This window comes from Etheostoma cragini, chromosome 15 (genome assembly GCF_013103735.1).
Source record: "Etheostoma cragini isolate CJK2018 chromosome 15, CSU_Ecrag_1.0, whole genome shotgun sequence".
Lineage (NCBI taxonomy): Eukaryota > Metazoa > Chordata > Actinopteri > Perciformes > Percidae > Etheostoma > Etheostoma cragini.
Window position 1 is genome coordinate 18,879,775 of NC_048421.1, and position 27,161 is coordinate 18,906,935.

The window sequence follows — 27,161 nt, forward strand, 5'->3', positions numbered from 1 at the left end:
TAGAAATTAAGTGTTAACGAGCAGTTGGACAGGTGTACCTAATAAAGTGGCCGGTGAGTGTATATATACACACACACACACACACACACACACACACACACACACACACACACAATATGAATCCTTAATTTAAGTATCGGCCGATATCATGACTGATCCGATACCAGTGTTTCATATATTTTATTATGTTTTAACAATCGTATACTACTATCCCTGTATGGATGTGATATGATTTCTATCTTTGTTGTCACACTGGCTCAGGTTTAACTCTTTGTGAAACATGAACAAACACAAACAATGAACGCCGGCCACAAACTCTTGTATCCAGGTTTACAGTCAGTTATAATCGGATTAGTGCATAAACTCCTGTACTTCCAATACCAGTGTTTTAGGTACTGTCGGTCAGTCTAAGATTGTGTGAACACTGAAATTAAAAAAGCTTATCATTAATTGACTTCTCCAACACCAACAACAAATATACAAGAACTCGATAGTTACACAAGTGTCAATATTAATGATACTTGATCAGCTGCTGGATTTTTCATGGTTTTAATCTAGTTTACTCTTGCCCAATGTGAAGTCAATGCTGAAGATAGCAGAAATCCTCCCAACACACGGCCTTCTTTCCAAACCACTCCTGTATGCGCTTTTTGATCCAACACCTTTTTTCAGCAGGTTCATGATTACAAATCACCATTAAAAATGGTTAACAGATAGACTTCTCTCAAAAAAATCCAGATGTGCCCTTGTGTACATTGAAACTGTGCAATCCCAATGTAAGTGACAAGTCAAAATCCAAAGTCCTCGTTCTATGTATCCCAACGTTTCAAAAATGGCTAACATGAAACTTTGACAGTCTAAATAAGTCAAATCACGTGGGCATCACCCAATGTTGCTGTGTTTTTGGTATACAAGTCCCTCTGTGTTTTCCCTCTTCCATGGCCAAGCCAGCCAGCACTGTCCCTTGAAGCTCAAAGAGGAAACTTTGTACTAAAAAGACTAGACAGAGAAAGTTCATGGTTCAAAGAAAGCTATGTTGACTGTTGGTTAACCTCGGCTCTCAGCTATCGGTACGAAGACAATTTAAGCTCTGAAGGAAACAGCCAAAATTCCGGAGGGTTTCGGTGTAGCTAGGAAATATCCACGCGCTGATTCCAATTAGCAACTTGAGAGCGTGAATGGAGTTAAGAGATGACATCTCTATAAATGTGATTGGTCAATACTATTTGGAATACAGACAGAAACTTAAAGGATTCGGACGCCAAAATCTTGTCCTATTGCTTACAGATTTTTAATTAATATGCAGGTATTTTTCTAGAGATCAACTGTTGGGGACAGGAAATAAACAGCAGTAGACCTATCAATCCACAATGACTGCCTCCCTGTGAAGGTTTGTGGTGGTATGACTTGACAAGAGTCATAATGTACATGGCCTCTTGAGATCTTTGTCAGTTATATATAAAAATGTTGTATTTGGACATTGAAAACAAATGATTGAGGTTTTTCTTAGGAAACCAGCTATGAAGTAGGCGGACCGTGTTAGGACAGTCACAACACGTTTCAGCTTCCAAGCCCAGCATTAAAGTATATATTGATAAAGCATTATTATAGAATCATTTTGTACAGTGATGCAGCACATCCTGACTGGAGGTCCATGCTGGTTCTTTGCTTTAATTAGCTACATCACTCATTTATAAAGTGAGGAAGAATTCACTTCTCTAGTGCATTAGCTTTGGTCAATTACAGAGCAGTGGTGCTTAAAGAGGCCTTATTATACTGCTTTTCCGCATCATATTTTTACTCTTGGGGTCACCTAGAATAGGATTGCATGCTTTGATGTTCAAAAAACATATGTGTCTCATATTGCCCATTGCCGCAGCTCCTCTGCCTGAAACACTCTGTGCTCTTGATCCCCCTTCCCAAAAAGCCCAGTCTGCTGTGATTGGTCAGCTGCCCCACTCTGTTGGTCAATCAAATTCAAATATGCCACTGGGCAGGCTGTGCTTGCTCAGGCAGCATCTATGGGCAGCACATATGAAAAACTGGGCTGGCATTGTCAATCAGTGACTAATTAATCAGCAGTCACTAACTGAGGAATTTCAAAAAGGAACATGGACGTGGCATATCGAGAAAGTTTGTGGAAGAGAAAGTTCAATTTGGAGTAAAATGTGATTTTTTTTATTTTTACAAACTCACTAACTATATAACACACTAAAGGACGCATCAAATAAAAACAAAACATAATAGGGGCTCTTTAAGTGGTTGGTTCATATAAGGCAAGGGTGTTCTGTTGGTTTATAGAAAAGTTATTTTCCTATAGTTTACCAATAGAAGTCAATAGAGGTCATGGATTACTAAACAGCTATTGGAGCATGGTGTAATATCAGTAAGTGTTCTCCAAAGGGATGCTGTGGACTGTTTGGATGGTCAGCAGTTCTCCTGATAATGACACAGAGGAGGATGACTTTATCAGCATGTGAGCCACAGACACAGCAGGCTGCAGATGCGGGACAGGTGCACATTGTTAAACAGCTGCAGCAGAGGCATCATGCCCGGAATATAAAAGCAGTCATTAAACACCGTGCAGCTCAGACCTTACTTCTCAGCCAGATGTATTTACTGCTGCAGCCTCGCGGTAATGAGCTGGATTAGGAATCAGTTGGAGGACTCGACAGCTCTGCGGAAACTAATCAATAGATGGCAGTTTTTTATCTGACTTCACAGTTCATATGGTCAAATCAGAAAATTAACAACTTTTGAACTTTAGTTTACAGGATATAATAATATGAAAGGAAAATGCTTTGTGGGGAAGCCCAGTTGTTGCAGCAGCTATTGTTGGCACAGCAAATGGTAATGAAATAAAAATGTAGAAAAATGGTAATATAAATGAACTACCCACAGTTGACATAAAGAATGTGCAGAGTTAGGATTTTTTTTAAAGGAACAAAGCCATGCAGTATGAAATAAGAAAATAGGAGGTAAATTATACTACGGGAGATTACACACATAACACATAACATACTGTACCAGGTGTGTACAAAAATGTGCGGAGTCTGCAAAGGCAATGCATTTTGAGCACAAAGTGTCAACGTGGGCAGAAAATTATATTGACCTTATCCACAATATTTACCACACACAAGCAGATAACATATGTATAGACCGAGTGGCCAGATATACCATTTGCATTATTACCTGCTCAGTTTATCAAAATGACCAGATGTCAATAGAGTGAAGGTAACACAGGATAATCCACAGGGAAAGAAAATTATGTGATAGTATGATATAGCCCCCGCAGTTATTTTGCAGCAAATTCTGTAAAGAAACTGCTTTCACCATATGGCACCCACTAGAGGGGGATAAGCACATCTTAAATGTTTGCTAGTCAAACAACCCTGATGACAGAATAGAAAGATCAGTCTACCATGGGTTTCACTTTGAAATGTTTCACACTTTTCTCTTAGTTTTCACCTAATCTATGAGTACTGAGTTTGGAGAGCGTCCAGGAAAAACAACTTCAGTTATTTTAATGATCTGCGACTGGGAGATAGGACTGTGTAGTGCGTGTGTACGTGTATCATTCATGTTGCGGTGATATCTTTTCAATCACATTATGGGGACTTACCTCCCAAAACAGGGTCGACTGAGAAACTACCTACCTTCTCATCACCATCTTTCCTCAGATCAGAATCCCTAAATAACTTGCACATATGTATTTGGTAAAAGATTGTTGTTCAATTTAAAAGAGAAAAAGCTATTCCCCACAAAATGTAAGGTTTAAGACATGTTTTTCTTCTGTTTAGGTTGAAGGTTAGGTTATTGTTAGAATTAGTCTAGGCATATAGTGGTCATGGTTAAGTGGGTTAAGCCTCCAGGGGATGTGAGTCAATGCAGTGTGCATTGTATGTGTGTGGAAAGTCAATACAAATGTAAATGTGTCTGTTAGGATGTGAGGAAAAAAAGAAATATGTAGAAAAATGCACTGTATGTATAATATATATTTTACCCTTCGCGCGGCTGTGGCTCAGTGGTTGACTGCAAATCAGAAGGTTGGTGGTTCAATCCTTGGCCCTGCAGTCCTATGTTGAAGTGTCCTTGGGCAAGACACTAAACCCCAAGTTGCCCCAGATGCATCGGAGTGTGTGTGAGTGTTTATCTGATGAGAAGGAGGCACCTTGTACGGCAGCCTCTGCCACAGTGTGTGAATGTGAGTCAATGGAGAATGGTTCCTGTACGATGTAAAAGTGCTTTGAGTAGTCGTTACATTTACATTGAGAATTATAAGTCATGTACAGTATGTTGTTTTTTACTGCCCTTTGCCTTATTTGTCTTCTCTATATTAAAAATAGGTCTGCACGATATTGGAAAAATCTGATATTGTGATGTGTTTTCCCCCCGCAATATATATTGCGATATGAAAAAGAAACATTAAGTTTTCAAAGATGACATAAATAGCTCTATATGGGAATAATAAATCATTCTCGACTGTTACGATGATTTTGTAGGGGAGTGCATCTACACAGAAGGTAAAAATGAAAAAGGATCTTTTCTAATGTGAACTATTCTTTGTTAAATTTTAATGCTTTACACACACCAAAGCAAGTAAGTGCTGTGACTAACGTTACTCTTCTGAAGTGAACTAACTTTTTTATCAAGCAGCAAAAAGGATTAACGTCAACATCGTAACGTCCTGCATTGTGACTATCGCGCATGCGCACATCGCAATGTCGATCCTAAAACACGATATCGTTCAGCCCTAATTAAAAGTCACAAGAGTTTCCTAGTACGAACATACTTTCACTATATTTACACATAACCACTTCACGTGTGGCTAGTCAATATAAAAAATGCATGCAAAAAGAATTACAGACAGAGTTTTATCTCATTGCTCATCACCTGAGCAGGTAGTTTGAGGAACCGTTTAGTCAGATGTTGAATACGCCGGAGGCAGGACATGACACGGATTACACAGCGGTCAGTGGTTCGTCATTTGGTCATAAACAACAAAGCCTCTTGCCAGTCTTTGACTTTGTTGTCCATTTTGGCATCTGACCTTAAGAATAGGTGTGCAAAAAAATGAATATTAATTCAATCAATTAATTCATAGAATCAATTAAAAAAAATCAATACATGTATTTATTATTTATTTGTTTTTTCGTTTTGTTATGGCGTTTATACTTATCACATGGGAAAAGTAACTCGATGTACACTATGAATCGTTTCTGAATGAAAAATCCATTTTAAATCGAATCGAATCATGACATTTTTTGAATCGTGCACCCCTACTTAAGAACAGAAGTTCCTGAATATTAGTACTGTATAAGTAATATGGTATTATCTTCTCTCCAGTTATACATTGCTGTCTTTGTGTAATTCACCCTTCTTTTTCACCCTTGGATGTTTGTATTTTTTCGCTTTTTGCACCAGAGACATGACTTATCGTGCGCTCGTGGGCATCGGAAAAACTTTTTTTCCAGTAGAAACGTCATCATTCACACCATTTCATGTGGGATTTAGAGGTGGAAAACTGGGGCTAGATTTAGCTAACAGAGTTTCCCAGTTGGTGATGCGTTGTTGACAACTGACGTACAGAAACACAGCCAACAATTGTTCAATTGTGTTTAATGGTTAGAAACTTTTCCTAAACATAGAAAATTTACACATGCATGTAATATATTGTGCCAACGTCCACAATGTGCTATTGATTTAGGTTGTAGTCGTCTAGTGGTATCAACAGAGGAATGAGTTCAATGAGTTATAAAAAATGGCTGCTATTACCAGTACCAAGTAAACCAATTCAAGTCATGTAGGCCTATGTTTTGCGCTCTTGGACATCTGTAGTGAGGAAAGTAATGTGTAATTGAAGAGCTTTGGGGTGTCCTTTGCTACTGTGGCCTCCATGTTTTCACACACTTGATGCTCTAGGCTACGTCCAATAGTTGGTGGCAGTAATGCACCACATTGTTATGCCAAACGCCAATATAAGAAAAGAAAAAGAACAGGCATCCCGAACATGTGAACGCTGGCAGTGGGAAAACCAACGTAATCACAGGGGCTGTCCCTGGTATTCCCAAGTGGCATGAACGCACCATAAACACACCCACCACCTCGCTGTGAATTCTCCGGAAAATTATCTATTCCCACATGGGCTCAGTCGGACATTACACAGACTTTGTGCTGGGCTGCTGGCAGGGTAAAGAGTGTTTAATGTCTGGTCCAGCTGGTTCATTGGCGTTCTCACATACAGCTCCTCTGGGTAACGTCTGGATAACTTCAGCTTTGCAGTGCATGTGTAAAGGGGCTTCTATAAATCTGTAATACTGCTTGTTATTCTATCATGAACTATATCTTAAATTGGTATTATGTAACCTAGTTTATTATTAATTAATTACATGCTGGCAAAATAGCTTTCTGACAACATGTTAGGAACTACGCCTGCACGATTCGAGGAAAAATCTGAATCACAATTTTTTAGCTTAGAATTGAAATCATGATTCTCTGCCACAACTTGTTTTCCGTGAAGTGTAACGTTTATTACAGACATGAACCATAATTAAACAAAACAAATTGGCAGTATCAACTATAGATTTTTTGGCACCTATAGCACTTTGCGCATGACCACAAGCCTGTAAACATAGAGGCTTTAATGAAGAGAAGGGAGAGCATTGCAGAGCTTGGAAGAGATTTAAAACTTAAAACTAAAATTTGATTCAGTCTATGTTTACAACCCACGGAAGAAAGTAGTAGCGTTTGTAATGCAGTCGGAATATTAGGGCCTATTAGGAAGTATGGTAAAATTCAATTGAATGTTATTATGTAATTGTAATAAAAAGCTTTAATCAAAGGGGTTATTCCCGCATGTCTATAGATAACACAAGGATAATAGGAATTTGATAGTAAAAGGCCTCAGTTCCTCTGTCACCAAGTACAGTGTGACCCATTCTGAATCCACTTTGTAGCAGCGCCATGACGCAAACAGCAACCTGTCTCTACAGACTACATTATGTACCTTGTATCCGTTACAACCAGGCTTCAGAGCCAAATAGACTGTGTGTGTCATGATAATTCACGATAGCTGTACCCCATCATGCATCCTCCACAGTGACTTTTGATCCCCAACATAAGAGTGAATCCTTCAGCCCTTGTATACACAGGAATGATTTAATTTGGAGGATTTAGCCCAGGTGAAAAGCCTCTTAATCACTGCCAATCTGTAATTCAGCTGTGTCACAAAGCTTAGCTGATTGCACTGTTCAGAATCTAAATATTAAATAAGTTATATTGGAAGCTCCTGTTTGCCAAACTTGGTAGCCGTTATTTTTTCGCCCTGGTATTGAAAGTCATGTTGACAATACAAAGCCTTGTCACAAAGTTATTGATGACTCATTCCCGGTTTGCTTAAATTCTATATCCACCACCGGAATTCGACCTTCATATATCTTCCTTAGCTGTTTCCCTGCCTTGATTAAACACAGTGGAGGTTGAAGCTTTTAAGCATTTTGACCACGTACGTTGCTCCCCATCAAAGACAAAAACACTAAACTATTCTACTGATGTCAAAGCTAAAACATGGCAAATGTCATTGAAAGGAATGTGGCAGATCCCCTCTCACCATGTGGACTAATCAATTTATGAAATGAATCATGAGCCAGCGCCTACCTGGAGAATCGCATGTAGGACATAGCATGTACGGCTTCCCACGCACATATGATGTCTTTTATGGGGATTTCAGCAAGTGGCATGACTGGAAAAACAATCCCATGATAACTATTCTAGAGACGTACTAACCAAGCGCCCCTGCTTCTCTGCAGCCCGCCTGTTTACCTGCCAGCCTGTTTGCTAAGGGGAATTCACGGTCCACGTAGAACGTGAAGAGAACTGCACTAACCAGCTACACTGAGTCTTGTACTGTAGCCAAATCTCTTGATAAGTTTATACACTACAATCAAGCCATAGGCCATGACGCCTGGAAGGGATTACCAAGGGATTACAATATATTCACCCCACTGGGATTCCATCACATGGTGGATCAGATCTCTGTGACAGTGGACGGGTGTGAGGCACTCCCTCAGGGCCACAAACACTACCGTGACAGATTTGACAAAGAGCCTAAGTCTGTCTGACAGCTCAACACAAACCGCCGCCTGGCTACAATGTGAATGTTAAACCAACGCTACAAGATTTAACATCACAGAGCCCTGCAATGGTTTTCTCCTCAATTACCTTCCGGATGACAGGACGCAAAGAAAATTAGGGTTCTGGAAGAAATTAAGACAGTTTGGCTAAGTGTTGCTGGTTTCAATCCAGACCATAAGTGATGCAATGTTGCACAAAGAGCCTGGCTTTTTTCAAAGGCCAATTTGGGGATTTCAATCTCTTTGTAAATATAGACTTTGCTGTTTGAAAAATGTAAATGTCAGCTTTATAACTAGAAAAGAGTAACTTCCCCAAACAGCTTTCAAATCATAACAATGAAACTATGGATGTCAATTAATCAGCATAGTCAAATGTATGCATGCAGACCTTTGGCAGATAAGCTTGAATGCTTTGGACCACTGAAAAAAATTAAGCAACAGCTTCAAAAGTGATGTCACAGGGGGAAAAAAAGAAAGATAAATCCTCTTGTTCTCCATTTGTTGCATTAAACACTGGACACCATCTGTTGGGTTGGACCACAAAATACAACAGCAGCAGGGTGGCAGCTGCCACCCTAAGACACAACAGCCTGGCCACAGCCTCATGTTGCACGCTGACACACTCTAAAAATACTATTCTGGGCTCCGTTAATGGGCTCTTACACTGTCTTACTTATGGCAAGCAGACCAGCACACTGAGCAGAGATGAAGCTAAAAGGTCATTAATCAAAATAAGCCAACTCTAAACAAAAGGCAGTTTGGTTGCCTGGCCAGCAGGGATTACTACGTATTATCACAACATTTCAGAAAAAGACAGCAACTGTTCCTGTGTATCTAACATGTCAATCCCTTTGGTGACCCCTCCCTCACTCTGACCCCTCCTCCAGGCAGTAGGTGACTGAGATGGGCGTTCGTCTAGGCTGCTTGAGCGACTCCCCGTGGTGGCCGCCGCCGCCGCTGCTACTGCTGCTGCTGTTCTGCACAGTCCCCTTCTGCTCGGGCCGGCCCTTTGGAATTCCCACGCCCTCTGTGAACGTGGCGGTGGTGTTCAGTGGATCGGCATACCAGACAGAGATTAAGGGGCGGTTAAGTCGGGAAAACTTCATGGACCTGTCTCTGGAGGTGAACCCCATCACTGTCCTGGTCAACAACACCAACCCACGGGCCCTGCTCACCCGCATCTGTGACACCCTGTCTACCAACCGTGTCCATGGAGTGGTGTTTGAAGACAATGTTGGCTCGGAGGCCGTGGCACAAATCTTGGACTTCATTTCTACTCAGACGGCAGTGCCCATCGTGGGAATTAGTGGAGGCTCTGCTGTCGTCCTGCCATACAAGGTGAGTGCGGGGGCTGGGTCAAGTTCAGAAAGAGCTTGTTGGGGCCACTACTTGTGAGATCCTAATCGTAGAGTATAACTGGAAACTGATCAAAGTGAAGCAATTGATTTCACATTCAAGCCCTTGCATTTGTATGAAATATGCCCGGAACCTACAGATCAAGCGTTTGTCTGACAGAGGGTCAGAGAGAGAGTTCAGAGAGATGCACTTTGGTTAAACAAAGCCTCTTGGACTAAATGTTCACATAATTTCTAATGTATATCATTTAGTCAGAAACTCATAACAAACTCTAAGAAAGTAATGAACATGAGAAATGGCAGGATGAATACAGGCAACAGCTACAGTCAACCTCTAAATCACACATCATTTCCCCAATGTCAGACGCTAAATGGGGGCAAGGCAATGGATTTTCATAATTTCACCCTGGTTTGTAACTTTACATTCCATGTCATTTACTTGACGCTTTAATCCAAAGCAATTTACAATTGCTATATATCACAGGTTGCACGCCTCTGGAGCAGATAAGGTCAGTCACATTGGTTGATGTATTGCAGTGGGACTTGAACCCAGATCTCCCACACCAAAGGCATGTGTCCTATCCACTGCACCATCACCATCCTCCTGCTCTAAATTCCAAGCTTTAGACAGATCATACTGAGTGTGTGTTCATGTAAACAGAAACACTAATATTTCCCACATCTGTGACTAAGGAAGGTCCCACAGTTTGTCCCATGTAACTATAACATTTAGTGCTAAGCAGAGAACTCATCAAAAGGAAGTTTTTCCTCGCCACTGTCGCACTGTTGCTTGCTCTGGAGGAGACTACTAGAACTGTTGGGTTCTTGTAAATTCTGGAGTGTGGTCTATCTGTATAGTGTCTTGAGATAACTCTTGTTATGAATTGATACTATAAATAAAATTGAATTGAATTGAATTGAATCAACAGCTACCACCGTTTTGTTTTGCAGTGGTGAATTTAGTATTCAGATCTTTCACTTACACAGTATTTTATAAACTGATATGCTGGATATCAAATATTTTACTTGCATCTAAATTGTAACTAGACCTGCCCAAAGGATGGTTCCTTAAATTTGTGATTAAGGATAGTAATTGAGTAGGATGTACACGTTTGCTAATGTGAGAGCCAGCAGATCAGATTTCTTCCTCATGTCCAAACTAAAGCGACACTGTATACTAGGCCTGCACGATATTGGACAAATCTGACATTCCAATATTTTTTCACCCCACGATATACAGTATATTGCAATATGAAAACAGAAAAAGTAATTTTAAAAGATGACATAAATAGCTCTATTTGGAAATAATAAATCATTCTTGACTACTGCTGTAACTTTGTAGGTGAGTGCATCTACATAGAAGATAAACATGAAAAAGGATCTTTTCTAATGTGAACTAGTCTTTGTTAAACTTTAATGCTTTACAAACACCAAAGCAAGTAAGTGCTGTGACTAACGTTACTCTTCTGAAGTGATTTTGGAGGGAAATTAGGTAGAAATACGGTGGTTGACTAGCATGACACCAATGTATTCATATAATATTCAATCCAGGCTAACGTGAATGACAGTGACTGCATGTTGCTTCCTCTAAATGTCAGGTTGTGATCGACTAGCGGGGCCAGCTTGGTAGTTTGATAAATTGATCAGACCTGCATGTTACATGCACTAGCAACAAACTGTTAATCCAAGAACAATTAAATCAGTGGAAACAACGTTAGATCAGACAAAGACTTCTGTAGTAGATTAGTGTTACGTTTCCAGCGTTGCGGCTCCAAACCGTAATGTTAGTTGGGACGGACGGATCCCTTGTTTCTTTAGGCTAACTATATTAGCTTTAGCCTGGCTGGTACTGTAGCAGCTTCCTGCTTGTTTCTTTAGACTAACTATATTAGCTTTAGCCTGGCTGGTAGCAGCTTTCTGCGGGGGGGTATATGGTCGGGAGACGTTGTGATTATGTTGCATTAGTAATGCACAGTAATGGTAATTCAGTTCGTATTTGCAGCAAACATAAAACACTGACTACTGTAGCTTCACTGACTACCCATCAAAACTACGGCATTACTGTGTCAGCGGCAGCTGCTGCCTACGGTACTGTTCTACACACGGAGAGCCTCACTTCCCATAACAAACCCCGTCGGACTAACGTCACATACACACGTTGCCCACATGGCTACCTGTCTTAAAGGGGTTAGGCAGACAAACACATCACAACAGCATATTGATGTTAATAGACTTGTAAGGTGTCAAGCGCTTCATACTTTCACTGAAATTTGATGGGATGATTGATATTTTAGTAATTCAAACAGTTGCAACAGAGCCTGCAGTAGCATCTATTGTAATTACAACTTTCAAACACCTCAAAGCAAAAAATAAAATAACTTTAATCGCAAGGTCAACTCAAGGTACACATTTATTTTCTTGTCAGCAGTCAAATAATCACATAGAAGCCCACGCGTGCAATCATTTGAGTGCTAATTACATCAGTCATAATAGCTTTAGATAGATGGACAAGGACAATCTGTCCCTTTAAAATGCCTTAGTGATCTATAAATATCAAAAATATCTATTTGAGATTGCATTAGGTTGACGAAGAAAGAAATTAGGGACGTTTTTCATGGTCAAACCTAAAACATAAATGGATCACAGGTTCATTCTAACTGATACAGTGAGATCAGGGTTTAGTAGGTCACGTCATGTTCTCCAAAGACTGAATCATTACCAGTACTGTGTTAGTACTTTATGCAGCCTTGACTCTCAAGTGCAGTAAACAAACTTGAGAGAAACATAGGAGCCATTAAACTGCTACTGGAGTTGAAGCTTGTAGGTTAAACAGCAATTATCCAACTACAGGAGCACGATCACCCACCACAAAAGGCTCAGTCCCAGAGACAAACTATAATCCTTCATTTCAGTTTTTTTTCTGTTGACATTTAAGTGCCTGCTCAGAATTATACAGTTTGAAAGCCCTGCAACAAGATTCTGCCAATTGATGATCTTAAAAGATTTAGGGCAGATTAAAGTTTGCACATTAATAATAGGTGTGAATCTTCACTGATCTCCCGATTCGATTAACAATTGTCATGTCATCGATTTGATATGTCGATGCATTACGACGCGTCAGATATATTTTGTTATTCAAGCCTTTCAAACTTTTCAAGCTTCAAAAACAAAAACCTTCTACATAAATTGAAAAACACCCCTAAAAATAACATAATAAAAATACCTTCTAAATAAATTGGAAAAAATAAAAATAAAACACTAAACACATGGCACTTTCTGAATGTACAAAACATAACAGAATATGTAAACAGAAAAGTTGTAAGGTCTACAATAAATTGTAATTGTAAATAATCGATTATGACCTGGATGATTATCGATGCCGCATTGTCCATGTCCACGATGGATTGATTATTTGATTAATTTCAACACCTCTCATTAATAATTATGCATTTTGGAGATATAACACAAAAAGAGGTAACATCTAGAAATGATATCTTATTCAGAAAGTGCAGGAGAAATACGTGCCAAAAACCTCTCTTGTATAAGATAGAGCGACACGGATGAAGATACAGCAGATAAGGAACAAAAAGGGTCCGAGAATAAATAGGACAACAGCTGCAATTTTAAGATCAGTGAAAACAATTCTTGCTTTTAGTTGGGCAAGACTTTTAAGAGTTTACTTATTGAAGAATGACTTTGGTGAGCAACATGAGCCTAACTTTATCATGGCCTGCTACAGAGTTTCTCTTTTTAGCTTTAGTATCAATGAACTCATTCTCTGAGAAAGATCAAAACTCTGATGACTTATTTTCAAATAATCTGAAATTACTTAACGTACATATACTTCAAGATATGCATATTGAATTAGAATATAGTTATCTTTTATTTCATTTTGAGACTCGTGGCATTTTGTGAGAAACAAGGAGACCATAGTAAGAGTGCAGTTAATTCTTTCATTTGTATGGTTTGTTTACAGCTCCCCCTTTCAGCTGCATCCATTTCAGAAAACATGGGTGATCTTTCAATTTTTCTATCGGCTCTATCTCGAAGGTAATAAAACATGTCAATCAGCTGTTATTGCCTCCTGCAGCCAATTTGCCATCTAATTATTTTAACTTGAGAACCATAACAGCAACTAATTGATAATATATTCCAAAATAAAAACATGTAACAAGAAATAAACTTAATGACAAAGGCTGCCAACCCTTAACATCAATGACTACTATTTATCAGTAATAAGCCAGCGACTGTGTGTGAATGCATTAAAAGTGCCTTACACAACAGTGAGATTAAGAATTGTTAATATGGACAGTACCAGCTGGAAAAAAAACGTAATCTGCTACTACCTAATGAGATACCAGGCCATTGATTCCTCAGTGGGTAGCACCTCCCTGCCTCAACTGATAATTTGACATTTTGTAGGCAAATAATTTATCATGGTCTTGACACCCTTTGCAGTCAATGTTTTATATGTAGTTTTGCATATTTTGTCCCTTTGACCATAGTCTTTTAGATTTAGAACGCCAATGACCATTATCCTATCTTCAGGACAGTGGCTGAGTGGCTGAGAATGATGACGTTGAGGTTTGGTAACCTTCGGGGAGTTCTTTACTAAGGGTGGCGGAGAAAGACACGAGCGAAGACATTCAGCCCGTTGTGTCAACACTGCTGAATATCCAGAAGTTAAAGCCCGAGCAAGAACAATCTTTGCTGAGTTTTGATGGTGACCATGATGTTGTGGCCCTCCTCCCCACAGGGTTCAGGAAAAGTTTAATTTTCCAGCTCGCTTTTTAAATGGTGAAGGAGTTAGCTATGGCTAACGTTAGGAATACTAAGCTGACGTCACAACCAAACATTAGCAATTGGTTGTGGCAGATCCGGAGTGGCTTTGGGCAGATCCATTATTATTAAACTTCAACAGATGTGAAGACTTGTCAATGGAGAGTGGCCAGACTCTCTGTACAACTGAAATGTACGAGACTCTGATAGGACCAGGCTAGTGTAGTATACCACTAAATCCAGATGTCTAAAGTCCAGGTTTTTGCAAGTAGAAAACAATGACCAAGCATGTACTTACACAAATAACAATTACAGTCACTTTTTCAAAATGAGATTCATGCTGAAGGTTTGAAATATCAATAACATATTTATTCTATTGGTCATAGTGGCAGCAATATGATTTGTATCAGTAAATATTTATGTCACAACGGATATAGATAACACCAGTTGTCACCTATTTATGCTTCTATAGGTCATATATTAATAAATTAATATTGAAGGACTGTAAATGTAACAATGTGCACCTGACAGTGTACCAGGTACACAAAGATGAGTTTGTTCCAACCCCCTTTGAGCCTTCTTGTGAGCAATCAGTGACACCGCCCATGGATTGATTTATGGGACACTGTCAAAGGTAGTCAACAAGGCAATGGAGCCCATGCATTTTTCATACACATCGCTGAGTGCCGAGGGTTTGATCTCTCTGAAAGTGACAGGATAAAATTAGGTGATAAACTCATTCCTATCCTTAGGACATTTTAGTTTGTTGATCGACAGCAATGCACCACATGTACCGTCATCCTCTCCATTTTCTATCCCAATGAGGACAAGAAATAATGAAAAGCAAAAGCTCAGAAGGAATTAATGTTAATTAGAAGACTGGAAGTGTTAAGCAAAGTTCACTCCATGAAGAATATGCTTATTCATGCATCTTTAGAGTTAGAACTTGCCATAAGCCATATGCCAATATCAGATGGACAGAAAATCAAAGCTACATACTTCATTACTATTATCAGTGGATCAATCCGTTCCCACAGTGCTGCTCAATGTGCAAACAGTGGATCAATCAACAGCACGAATAATGGCTGAAAGAAACAACAATGTTAGAGAAGCCCAATGAAAGCTAGACCTGCACCTGGCTTAAAAGTGAAAATATGGCTGCTTTGTTGCCAGGATACAACAGCACAGAGTTGCAACCTAAACAACAAAACCGGTGGTCATTGCTCTCAAAACAAACCATGATATTTATAACAAAGTGCTTCTAATCTGCACCTATATGGTTAACAATTGGCATTTACTCTCTAACTGGAACATTTCAGGGCTGATTGGTGGGGATAGCTATGGACGAAGTAACACTACACATGATGATACAGTGGTGAGAAAAAACTTTGTTTAACCATGTATCCGGCAAATTTAAATAGCTCACTCTACAGTAGATTTTGCGCAGTGCTAATGCTCGATCATAACAAGTTCCTTTCCTGAGACTTTTTTGCAGAGCCACTGCATCTGAAACATAGCGCCACCCAAGACGATTGTGATTGGTTTAAAGAAATGAAAATAACCCAGAGCGTTATTTCCTCCTATCTCAGAATATATCTGTAGTGTAGCCAGACCTTACTTCACTGGGAAAAAAGGTCTGGCAACACAAGACTAATGTCTTTATATTATTGAAGCTAAAAAAATGGCCCTGCAGCATCAAAAAGGGACCCAGAATCGACCATTAGCATGAGTAAACAGCATCTCAGTTAGACAAAGAGAAGTTTTAACTGAAAATGCATCAGAGTGTAGCTTTCACTTCAGTAAATTAGTGACAAGTCTGAAAAAATGGGGACATACAGTGATGTCTTTCCAAAGAACAGTAATTAGCCGTGTTAAAAGAAGTTGTATCTTCTTAATTCCTGAACAAACATAGCACAAAATCCACTTTTTTCTCTCATTATGTATTTAGTTCAATATCCTGACCTAAAATTCAAAGCATCCTTTGAAGCATTCATCGTGTGATCTGATAGATCCCATCCTCTGAGCCACAGAGCTATAAGTGGACAAAATGTAAGCCAGACACGAGCAAACTCTGATTGTCTTTGCAGGAACATGAGCCCCAAGGCTTTTCTCAAAACTAGAGCAGTTCCTTTTTATCTCTCTGTCTGCCCTAGCAACGTCCTGAACTCGCTTGTCTCTTCCGCCACCTCATTTTAAAACCACTGGCACATTTACAGTGTTACCTGTCTAGACTGAGGCAGAGCAAGTGCAGAACAGTCGTAGAATCAGCCAGAGGGGAGCACTGAGTAAGTAAATATGAATATGCAGTGTAACTTAAACTTTATACAACTCACATGTCAGGCTGGGTAATGAGACAAATATTGTAACAAGAAAAATGTTATACCAAGCACAATGTTTGAGGGTCAAACACGGATTTTGTGTGGATTTGAAGAAAGACTGTGGATGAAGTCCTTACCTTCATCAAGTGCTGTGAGTGCCTATGACATGACCTTAAACTGTAACACTTTAGTTGCTATTAGTGGACATTGAGAAACAAATGACATTAATTTATATATCAGATATGTGAATGTGTGTTATGACAACTAAAAAAGAGGCAACACTGAGTTTCAAAGAGATTCACATACAACATACATCAATGTCAAATCAAGATATACATACTGAGTAAAGTGATAGTGGTTTTCATATTAACCAGAAAATTTCCTTTTTTTTGTTTTAGGGAATGCAGTTGGACTTAAAGAGTAGAGTACCATTCATCACACTCCCTTGACTACAGGGTTTCCCCTTGTATTATACTGCTAATGCGCAGCAGCCAAGCGTTTTTGTCAGGATTTCATTTTGTGGGACATTCTTAGTTGGATATTTAATGATTACATCACAGATCTCAAAATGTGTCTCAATACTCAACAATAGACAGACTCCCATGCTCATTTGAATTTTATATCAGTCTTGCTCCACATCATCCATAATGGCATAATGTCCGTTTTTTAGTGGCAAACGGCCAGGGAGTGAGTCGGTTCCTGGTTGCCGTGCAGGATCTATGTGACGTCAGCAGCACAGGAAGGCGACGCCAGGGCATTTCCTGCTGCGCGGCGGAGGCAGACATATGTCGCAGAAAAGAGCCGTGGCCAAAAGTCTCTTTGGGAACCATACACCACTCTGTGTTCCATATCTTCAGTTCTAATTTAAGTTACTGCAATACATTTTATTTTGGCTTCAGCCCCTTTGAGCCAAATTACTTCAATCACTTGTTTCCTTTAGCCGTTTGGATGCACGTCTATCAGTAGGCATCCCTTACCTGAGTCATTCTAATAACCTTCAGCTCTCCAGCAAGTCTTTAAGCAGGTAAACACTGCTGTTTGTGTTAGGGCTGCTCAATTATGAAGAATTACATAGAATTATTTTGGTCAGAATTGATATCACGATTATTTACCACAATTACTGATTGACATTGGGAGAGATGTTGCATGTATTTAACTTAAAGATCTGTCAAACAGTTAAAGAAATCAAATCCCTCATCAATTACACAACTTTTCCCGTTTAACTTTTTGAATCCCACTTAAGAAAACAAGGCAAAGTAATCGTTATTCTTGAATACATTGTTTTTGTGATTGTTAAGAGCCAAAATGACGGTAAAAATTCAATTAATTGCACAGCCCTGGTTTGTTTGTGAATTCTGGTTTTGGTGGCATATAAACAGCTGTGGTTTAGAGATAATCACTGCTTAACACTCATCTAACTGCAAGACCAGTTCCAAAGCATTTAAACTAGAACTAATCTTCTGGCTGCAAAGCATTCCCTCAACTGGATTCCACTCAATGGGACTTTGCAAGATTTGAGCACAACACATTTGAAAATGTTAAAGGGTTAAAAAGTTAAAGTTGACTCTGTGGACTCACGCAAAGTTTCTGCATCCGTGTTGGTAACAGATACCAGTTCTATTGTATATTTTCCCCTTGTGGACGTAATCTCAGCCTTGAGAAGCTAAGCTTTCCACTCAATGGCTGTAATCTTCTTTGGGACTGTGGACTATTACTTTGAGCTTCTATGGACAACACTGTGGAAGTACAGCTTATTGACTGAACAGTCAGTGAGCGGTCACATTCACCCAGGTCATAATCTAGCACACATTATCCATAGTATGATCATCTATATCGTGAGATGATGATAAGGACTTGTCAACCAGCAGAGATTTCACTTTCTTTTTATATTAGATCTAGTGTCATGTTGGATTTAGATCATTTCTGTATATCTGGGGTGAAGTACCTTGAGTTTTTAGTATCGATTGTAATATAAAATGACATTTACTATAATAGAACATTTAAAGTTTCCACCCACCCTTAGACATACATATCACCTTTCAGGGTTTAAAGTAGAGGGGTCTGGCCTTAAATAAGGAGCACATTTCACTAGAATTATTACAGAATTATTACATTTTAATAGAGTTAGGGTTGTAAAGGGTTCAATAACAGATGCTTATTAAGGTTAAGGGAAAACTGAGTGCTGCTACATCAAAAACCCAAACTCCTCATTTAATAAGTAAGGCAAATTTAAAACATGGCCCCTATATCGCACCGGTCACAAGTGTCTCTGTTACTTTAAGACTGATGCCGTTGTTAATTTCCCTTCCAGCGCCTACGTTGTTTAAATAGCAAATGCACCTGCGCCCATGGGGCATGCTGGTCTTACAGGGAGGTGTGTTCAGGCGAATTCTTGGCTTATTGCTATTTTGCGGCAGCAGAAATAGCAATACGCTGACTAACGAAAACCTGGTCTAAAGTCAATAATGCAGCATTTCATTGAATTTTAACAGTGCATTAGTAAAATGTGCATAAACTCGTGCACAGCGTGTACACACAATGCTTGTTACACACAAGGAAGCTCAGGAGCACACACATTCAACAGATTGAAAACGTTATTACCATTAAAGCAATGCACCAAGATACAAACGTGCCTGGCTTTTAAAGGGAATGGGAGATGATGCTCTGATTTGTTTATTGGATGTTACGCCAAAAACACACCTATGAATTAATGACAACACTAAGTACAACCCTTTGAACCATACCACCAAACCATTTTTTCGGACGTCAAACTAGAAAAAGTGGATTTGTTCACGCCCGAAACGCACTTGCCCCATGCCCCTTTACGCCGTGTGAATAGATCGTTAAAATAGTGCCCCACATAGTAACTCCAGCTTCGGACGGATCATAGAACAAAGATGTGTCTATTGGATGACGTATCTTCAACAATCTAAAGCTAGTAAGGTTGCCTTTGACTTCACACTTCTAGACGTACTCTAATATACTGTGCTTCATTGTTTTGTATTGGCTAGCCACGAGGAGCCGGTTGGGTATGACAAGGAAATAGAAAATGCATTCTTGAATTTTTCAGTCAAAAAAGTTTCAAAAAAATTGTCATTATATAACCCTAACCAGTTGACAATTTCAAGTCTTGAGCCGCCTATAAATGATCCATGGTAAAATAGCTCTGCGTAGACTGTGCCATTGTTTTCCTATGCGGAGTGCGGGGAAGACAACTCTGAGGAGGTTTGCACTAAGGAAAGCGCGAAGCTAAGTGCCACTACAGTGCATGGAGTTTGGTGACTTCAGTATTTGTACAAATAATTATGCTGAGACAACAAGAACGATGAAAACTGAATTCTTGGAGTGAGTTAAGGGAAGCAGTGGGATGCAGCCAAGAGGAGGCCATGACGGCATGCCTTTGTGGTTAAATGTGTGGTCGGATGACACATCGTACGGCTTTGTTTGTTCTAAGCCTACAGGACTCTAGTCTGTATTTGGCTCCTAGTAAGGTACTAGTGGGGAATTCATATTACATTGTGTGTAACCGACTGTGACTGTTTCATTTCATTCCCTACAACCATATGCCTTTGACAGTACTGTACACGCTATGCACACAGAGGGCGGTCGTGACTTAAAGCTTTAAGCTGAAGCGTTGCCCGTGGTAATGCCCCAGGCTCATTTGGACCGCACTGTCTGTCTGCTCTCTGCTAATTGAGCTGTTAAGATTGTAGTTTGCATGGGGGCTTTACACTGAAAGACCCTTGGGCTAGTAAGTATGTACAAGGCATACAGAAACACAAGCACATACTCGGACACCTTAGCACCAGTCCGGGCACAAATCTGATTGTGAAGCGTTGCAGATGTAGGAACAGGCAGCAGGACGTACAAGAATAAGGCAATAACATTGACAGATTTGTCATCTGGAAAGGAGAAAATGAGTAGATTTATTTGATCTTCTCAAGCTCCTCCGTGACTAACCTGCATAAGATCCCTGCACCCAGTGTGGAAGCATGCAGCCAGCCGGCCTCCCCTGCAGTCTAATCCATCTTAGTCCACAGCCGTTACCTGAAGCCAATTCCTAGTAAAGACACTGATAACCAAATTTAAATTATATGAAAATTACAGTAATCAGTACCTTGAGGTATCTTAAAGAGAACGTATGAAATTTGGGTTTTTATCTAAATTTATTTTAAAAAATAGTTGGTTTAGGTACAATTCACATATTATGTCCTTTCGCCGGAGCTCCGACTGGTGTCTGTCTGCACTGCCATTTATCAGTAATAAATTGAGATAGTTTATGAAAAAGTCTCGTAGTTGCGTTAAATAGTAGTCCAGTTCCGTGTTTGGGTAGATTTGGTTTTAACACCTGATGCAAGTCGTACAAGAGTAGCCTACGAATATAAACAACAGCTCTGAGTGCTTTATCGGCATAGCCCCGCTCCGTCTCTCTGCTGAGCTGCTCTGATGACCATAGTAGATACATTTGCAATTAATCAGCCGTTCACATGCTTGCCCAACCATAGTAGCGGGCCATTACATTACTGTACAGTGAACCCTCGCTATATCGCGGTTCACCTTTCACGGTCACGCTGCTTCACGGATTTTTGCCCAGAAGAAAAAAGAAAAAAAAGAGCGACAACAACTACCGATAACTATGTTCTTCTCTCAAAAAACACACCTGCACCGCGGACTTTAGAAGAAAAAAACGCTACAGAGCGGAGTCAGGATGCAGTGGTCAGTCAGAAGAGCAGTGAAATACACGGCAGGCACTAGTTTTCCTACTGTACTTTGTATTTTTTTTAATAATCATTTTTCATTTTCTCCCGTTCTAATCCTATGACTCTGGTCGCGGTGGGGCGGGGGGGGGGGGTGCTGATCTCCGACATTTGAAGCCTTCAGTTCGTATTGATGATTACAATTATTATTTTACAGTAGTTATTTCTAAAAAAACGTTTATACAGTACTTTTATTTGTTGTAATGTAACACATGCTTGGGCCTGTAAAAAGGTTTTGTTCCTTGGTTTCAATGCATTATGGAGTATTTCCTCGTATAATAATTGTAAAAAAAAATAAAGGTGACTACTTCACGATTTCACCTGTCACGGGTTCTTCTTGGAACGTAACCCCCGTGAAAAACGAGGGTTCACTGTATATTCAACATCACTGACAACTTATTGATCAACACAATGTATTTCACTTCATGAAGTTTGGTATTCATACCACTACATCATTGTACAACATTGTACAAAACGTCTGTTCTTTAAAGCTACCTGACTGGAGACATAAGAACAGAAGTTTGAGGGGGAAAAAAAGGCAGTGGGAAGTGAAACAAGGCAACAGAAAAAGAAAATGTTTTCAGGAGCGTGAGCACAGTACAAACAGAGGCACAAAGTCAGTGGACTTCACCGTGACGTCTAAAATCATAAGATGCTCATACATCAAAAGGCCGCTGAACTTTTTTGCAAGGACAGCAATGAGACAGGCTAAATAAGATCACAGGTCTGTGTGCAGTCTCAGGATACCTGACCCCTCCAATCCTCAGCTCTGAGGCCCCCGTGCTCAGGGTGGAGTGTTTTTTCCCCAGAGAGGGAGAGGGTCAGGAGGGGGCCACCTACCTATCAGCCTGATGGAGGACATGAAAGAGCTTTTACAACAAGCTCACACTATTCAAAAAAATATATTTCTACTTAGAGAAGATTATTGGCATTAAAGTTTCTACAATAAAAGAATAATAAACCCCATTAATACATCTTCTACATACCTACTCACACTAATGTCATGCTACTACAAATGATCCACGATAGAATGTTTGTTTTGCAGACCACTGTGGCACAGTGAAGATGAGGCATGGTAATTGGAATCTGCTGAAGAATCAATAATCTCCGTTGAACTAATAGCTCTACATGTAGAGTCGCATCAATCCGTCACATCCGTCACAGTAACGGTGATACCTTGGTATAATTACTGTGAAGAGATGAGACAACGGTTGAGATGACTGCTGAACTGGTTTATATCATCACTTCTACACTCTATAAATCTACAGTTGCTTATGGGTTCCTCACTGCTTCCTAGCGTGAGGTACCAATTTGCAAAAGTTATTAAGTCTCCTGCAATTATAAGCATTAAGTCATTTGTTATTGTTTTGTTTACATCGTGTTCGCAGTTGATTAATTAATAAACACACATAAGTTGTTAGTGAATTGATTATGGTGTAGATTTTCTGCAGCTTGTTTGCAAAGAAGAATAACACTAACCAAGGGAATTTAAGATTAATGGCCAATAACTGATATTAATAAGGGCTCTATTGGCCATTCATTACAAATTATAAACCCTGTATTATGGTTTCTTAGCATCTGCTAGCTTTTATTAGATGATATAATTTAGTAAGTGCTTATAATTTCTAACTTATGACTTCATTGTGCTTTATATAACAGTCATAAGACATAACATCTTTGGGTTGCCTGGGTCAAACCCCTTTACGTTATCCTAAACATCATCCAACAACTTGTTAACATTTACAGCTACAGACGTTTGATTTGATACTTCATAAAAACAGAGAAAAACGATATAGTTGCAGATAAACTGCCAACTTCTTGGACATGGCTTTTTAAAAAGATAGATAGAGTTAATATCCATAACTAGGGTTGGGATTGTTATTTTCATTGATACTAGATTCCGACCGCTGGTATTGAAACAAATATTTGGTGATTTAAAAATCCGAAATTCCGATATATCAGCCAATATATACATTTTCTTTTAATCCAGAAACGTCTAACAAAAGAAACAGATTTCCCTAACATTATTTGTAGTTATTTGTTATAGTCCTTACTTTCGAAATATGATAATGCAGTTTAAAAATAAACTGAGGAACAGAGAAACATTAAAGTTCTGATAAATAAAATGTATAAAAATACAAACTTAAGATATAAAACTTAAAGTCCTTTGAACAAAAACTACAAAAAAAAACTAAAAAAAAAAAAACGGGTTGCCAACTGGGACGTTGTAGAGCGTCCTCTGGTGGACAAACTATGAAACGCCAACACTCATAACATGGGGTAAGGGTGTTGTAAAAAGTTCATTTTTATTTTATTTTAACTTTTTCAGAATCATTTATTTGTCATTATAAAGGATTCTGATAAATGAAGATTTAAAAAATATTTTAAATGCCGATACTGATTAGAAAATGCATACTGTCGACCTGCCGATAAATTGGTCGGCCTCTAATTTATACCATTTTTGAGACTGCTTAACAATCCGAGTCTTTATCTAGTATTGCTATAGTATTGCGTTTATTGCAGTCTGTGATATCTTCTGTTGCTGCTTTTGTTTGAACCCTCTGAGACAGAAGGGATTTTTGACATCTTAATGTATGGTCATATCTAACTGCTCTCAGGTGAAATGACGGACCAGATTTCATTGGTTGGCAAGATGTAAACAAGCTTTTGATTGGTCAGAATGGTCTCCCAAAGCATTATGGGAAAATAAAAATTGTGGTTGGCCTAAAAGCTAGCAGCGATAACAACCTCAAATTCATTAATTATGGACAAAGTGTATCAATCTTGGATGTGATATTTTGGACTTACTGTCCCTGAAAAACAATGCAGTTTTTTTGCCGTATACAACAAGCTTGGGTTCATAGGGTTAACGATTTGATTAAGGGGCCCACAGAGCATGCTCTCAATGGACAGTCGGACTATGTAAAAACAACCATTGAGCTATTAGAAAGTTAAGTCTTTGTGCCTGAAGGAATTTAGCATGTTTCCCAAAAAATGGCAATGTAATGTAAAAGGCACAGTAAAGCGCACTGGCCAGTCTTTTTTTTCCAGTGGTTATTCATCGATTTTAAAATGCTACAGACCGAGCCTTCAAAGGGTGACTCAATACTAAACCACAGGCAAGAAAGTGGTTTCCTCCTGGAATCTTTCAGGTACCTTTGGCCCCACCAAAATCAGTGATGTCACAGCAGATATATGGCTTTGACAACGGATAGGATACAATTGAGTCCTATCGCCTAAAGCTTTTCTTCACTTAGTGTTTTGATGAAAATCTCAAGGGAGAAGTGTCACACACCAAAAGCAGGCTATTAAGTATTTTCCCTCCTCTCCACCTCTTAATAATACAGTTAAAAAGAAAGTCATCCTCATTCCTCTCTCAAGGTCATTGCATTTGCAGAAAAGACAGATGAAACGCAGAGCCGGCGCTGGCCACATTGATAGTGCCATCCCTCTGAATTTGCAAGTATGGATGACGGCCAGTGTTTGTGCGGCAAAAGTAAGGCATGTGAGTTTAAGTGATGAATGGGTTTGCAGCTCCTGGATGAGCAAAATAAAGCAGAACCACTTAACTCCTGTCAAAGCTGTACTATAGACCCTGGTGGTTGGGCAACTCACTTCTCCATTAGAGATTTGTCAAAGTACAAATACTCTGTGTGTACCCTCACAGGGATAAGGAGGGTCCTCCAGAGATCTTACTGCATATTATATACGCATTTAATTAAGACCTGTTAGTCCAGAGCATTTTAGCTAACCATAAAGGTCTTCATTCATTCATTTTTCATCTCCTTAACTATGATGTTTTCCTCTTCTTCCAGGGTGAGGGTTCCAACTTCCTTCAGCTGGGCTCCTCCATTGAGCAGCAGATAAACGGCATGTTCAAGGTGATGGAGGAGTACAACTGGGACAGTTTTGTGGTCATTACCAGTCTTTACCCGGGCTACGAAACCTACGTGGATTACATTAAGTCCTTCACCGACACCAGCTACTTCATATGGGATCTGCAGGACGTGCTGACTTTCGACATGTCCGCCGACGGCATGAACGACATCCGGGCACGAAGGTTGCTGCAGCAGATCGACGCACAGGTGCTGTTGGTCTACTGCTCCCATGAAGAGGCTCAGTACCTGTTCACCATGGCAGCCGAGTCTGGACTTGTGGGGCCAGGCTACATCTGGATTATCCCTAGCCTTGCAGTGGGGAACCCAGACATCCTCCCACCTGAAAGCTTCCCTGTGGGGCTCATCAGCATCATCACAGACCGGTGGAGGATGAGCCTGAGAAAGAGGGTGAGGGACGGGGTAGCCATCGTGGTGAAAGGCGTGCAGAGCTTTAAGAAAGAGAGAGGCTTCATTCCCGAGGGCCAGAGTGACTGCCACAATCCCGTCAAGCCAACTGCTACTAATGACACTCTGTTCAGGTGAGCTAAGATGTTGGGGGTCAGACGCAATTTAACATCAGTTTAAAATAATCTGGCCTTCCTTTGTAACATTCTTCCTAATATCCACATTGTAAAGGCCTGTCATTAGAAAGGATTGCAAATGTTTGGAGACAAGGTCATACATTCATTTTGTGTAGTTATACATGCATTAGCACGCACGGGCAAAAGAATAATGCATGTTAAAAGAAGTAGAGCTAGCGGCCCGTTATTGTTCTCTTGTCGAAGAATGCACTCACATTTTAAAACAAAATGGCAACTGGGGCCACCGAAAGACAGCGCTCACAATTGACAAGAGTTACGTGTTATGGAAACAACTTTGCAGTGGCTTGCGGTTAATTGTGCTAATAGTGAACATTAGATATGAACTCCTGTAGTATTGTATGTGTACTTTATGGTGTTGTGTTTAAACATAAACTTGACACAGGATAACGTTTTCATTTCAAATTGAATCCGAGTACAATGAAAATGTGACAAACTGTTAACTACTGTTACCTAACACTAATTGTTTCATACAATACTTCAGAACAGACATTATTTGCACAGCAGAGGTCAATCACAGATTGTTTAAAGCCCATCTTGCAAGTTTAATTTTCCAACGAATTTGCACTTATTGATTGTTGGTAATAAACATTTAAACTGTTATCCACTGTATATTATATTAAAAAGTATCACAAAACATAAAAAAACACGAAAAAGTAGGTCATATTTTACAGTGGTTTGCTTTTCTCCCACAATGCATTGCATGACGTCACGGAAGGGAGACGATAGGCCAGCCAGCTTAGAGAGCCCATTGAGAGTTACGAGAGATAGAAGACAACAGTGTAAGAAAGAGTGTTCAGAAGCAGATTATAGATAGTACATACATATACATAGATAGACTATATATATAGCTAGATAGACAGTATTGATATATTTAGAGGGAGAGAGATAGATAGCTATAGCTAGCATACCGATATAGCTAGCTAGCTGGGTAGGAAGGTGGGTACAATTTGACCGTGTTAGGCAGGCAGATTTTTTAAAGACTGACGTAACCAAGAACTCACAGATGTGAAAGGGAAACACAGCTTAGACGGGGGATGTTGTTCGGCTTTTCACACGTTTATAGTTAGCTAACGCTACGGCGCCGGACGTTAGCACAACAGCGTTAGCCTAGCCTGCTAGGTAAATAGTATGACTGCCTCTGGTGTTGCCTATATATGCGTCCATGTTAACATCATACGTGTGGCATTAGTGCACCTTTTGTACCATAATTGTTTTGAATGGAACAGTAAGCATCGCTCCTACGAGATGGGTGGGTGTTTGTCATGTTACACACAAAACTAACTGGCTATAGTTAGCCTGTACGGATGCTAGCGGATATAGCTAACGTTGCGTAGCTAGCC

At 39.7% G+C, this 27,161-nt stretch overlaps 1 protein-coding gene across 1 annotated transcript in view; it reads left to right on the top strand.

The window, feature by feature from the left end:
* The window catches only part of grin2ca (glutamate receptor, ionotropic, N-methyl D-aspartate 2Ca), a 76,119-nt gene that overhangs the window by 13,570 nt on the left and 35,388 nt on the right, over positions 1-27,161 (top strand). The window contains exons 2-3 of the mRNA XM_034895071.1: positions 9,020-9,470; positions 25,157-25,758. Of these exons, the coding sequence (XP_034750962.1) occupies positions 9,036-9,470; positions 25,157-25,758 (1,037 nt within the window). The 5' untranslated portion in view covers positions 9,020-9,035. The remainder of the gene's footprint in view (positions 1-9,019; positions 9,471-25,156; positions 25,759-27,161) is intronic.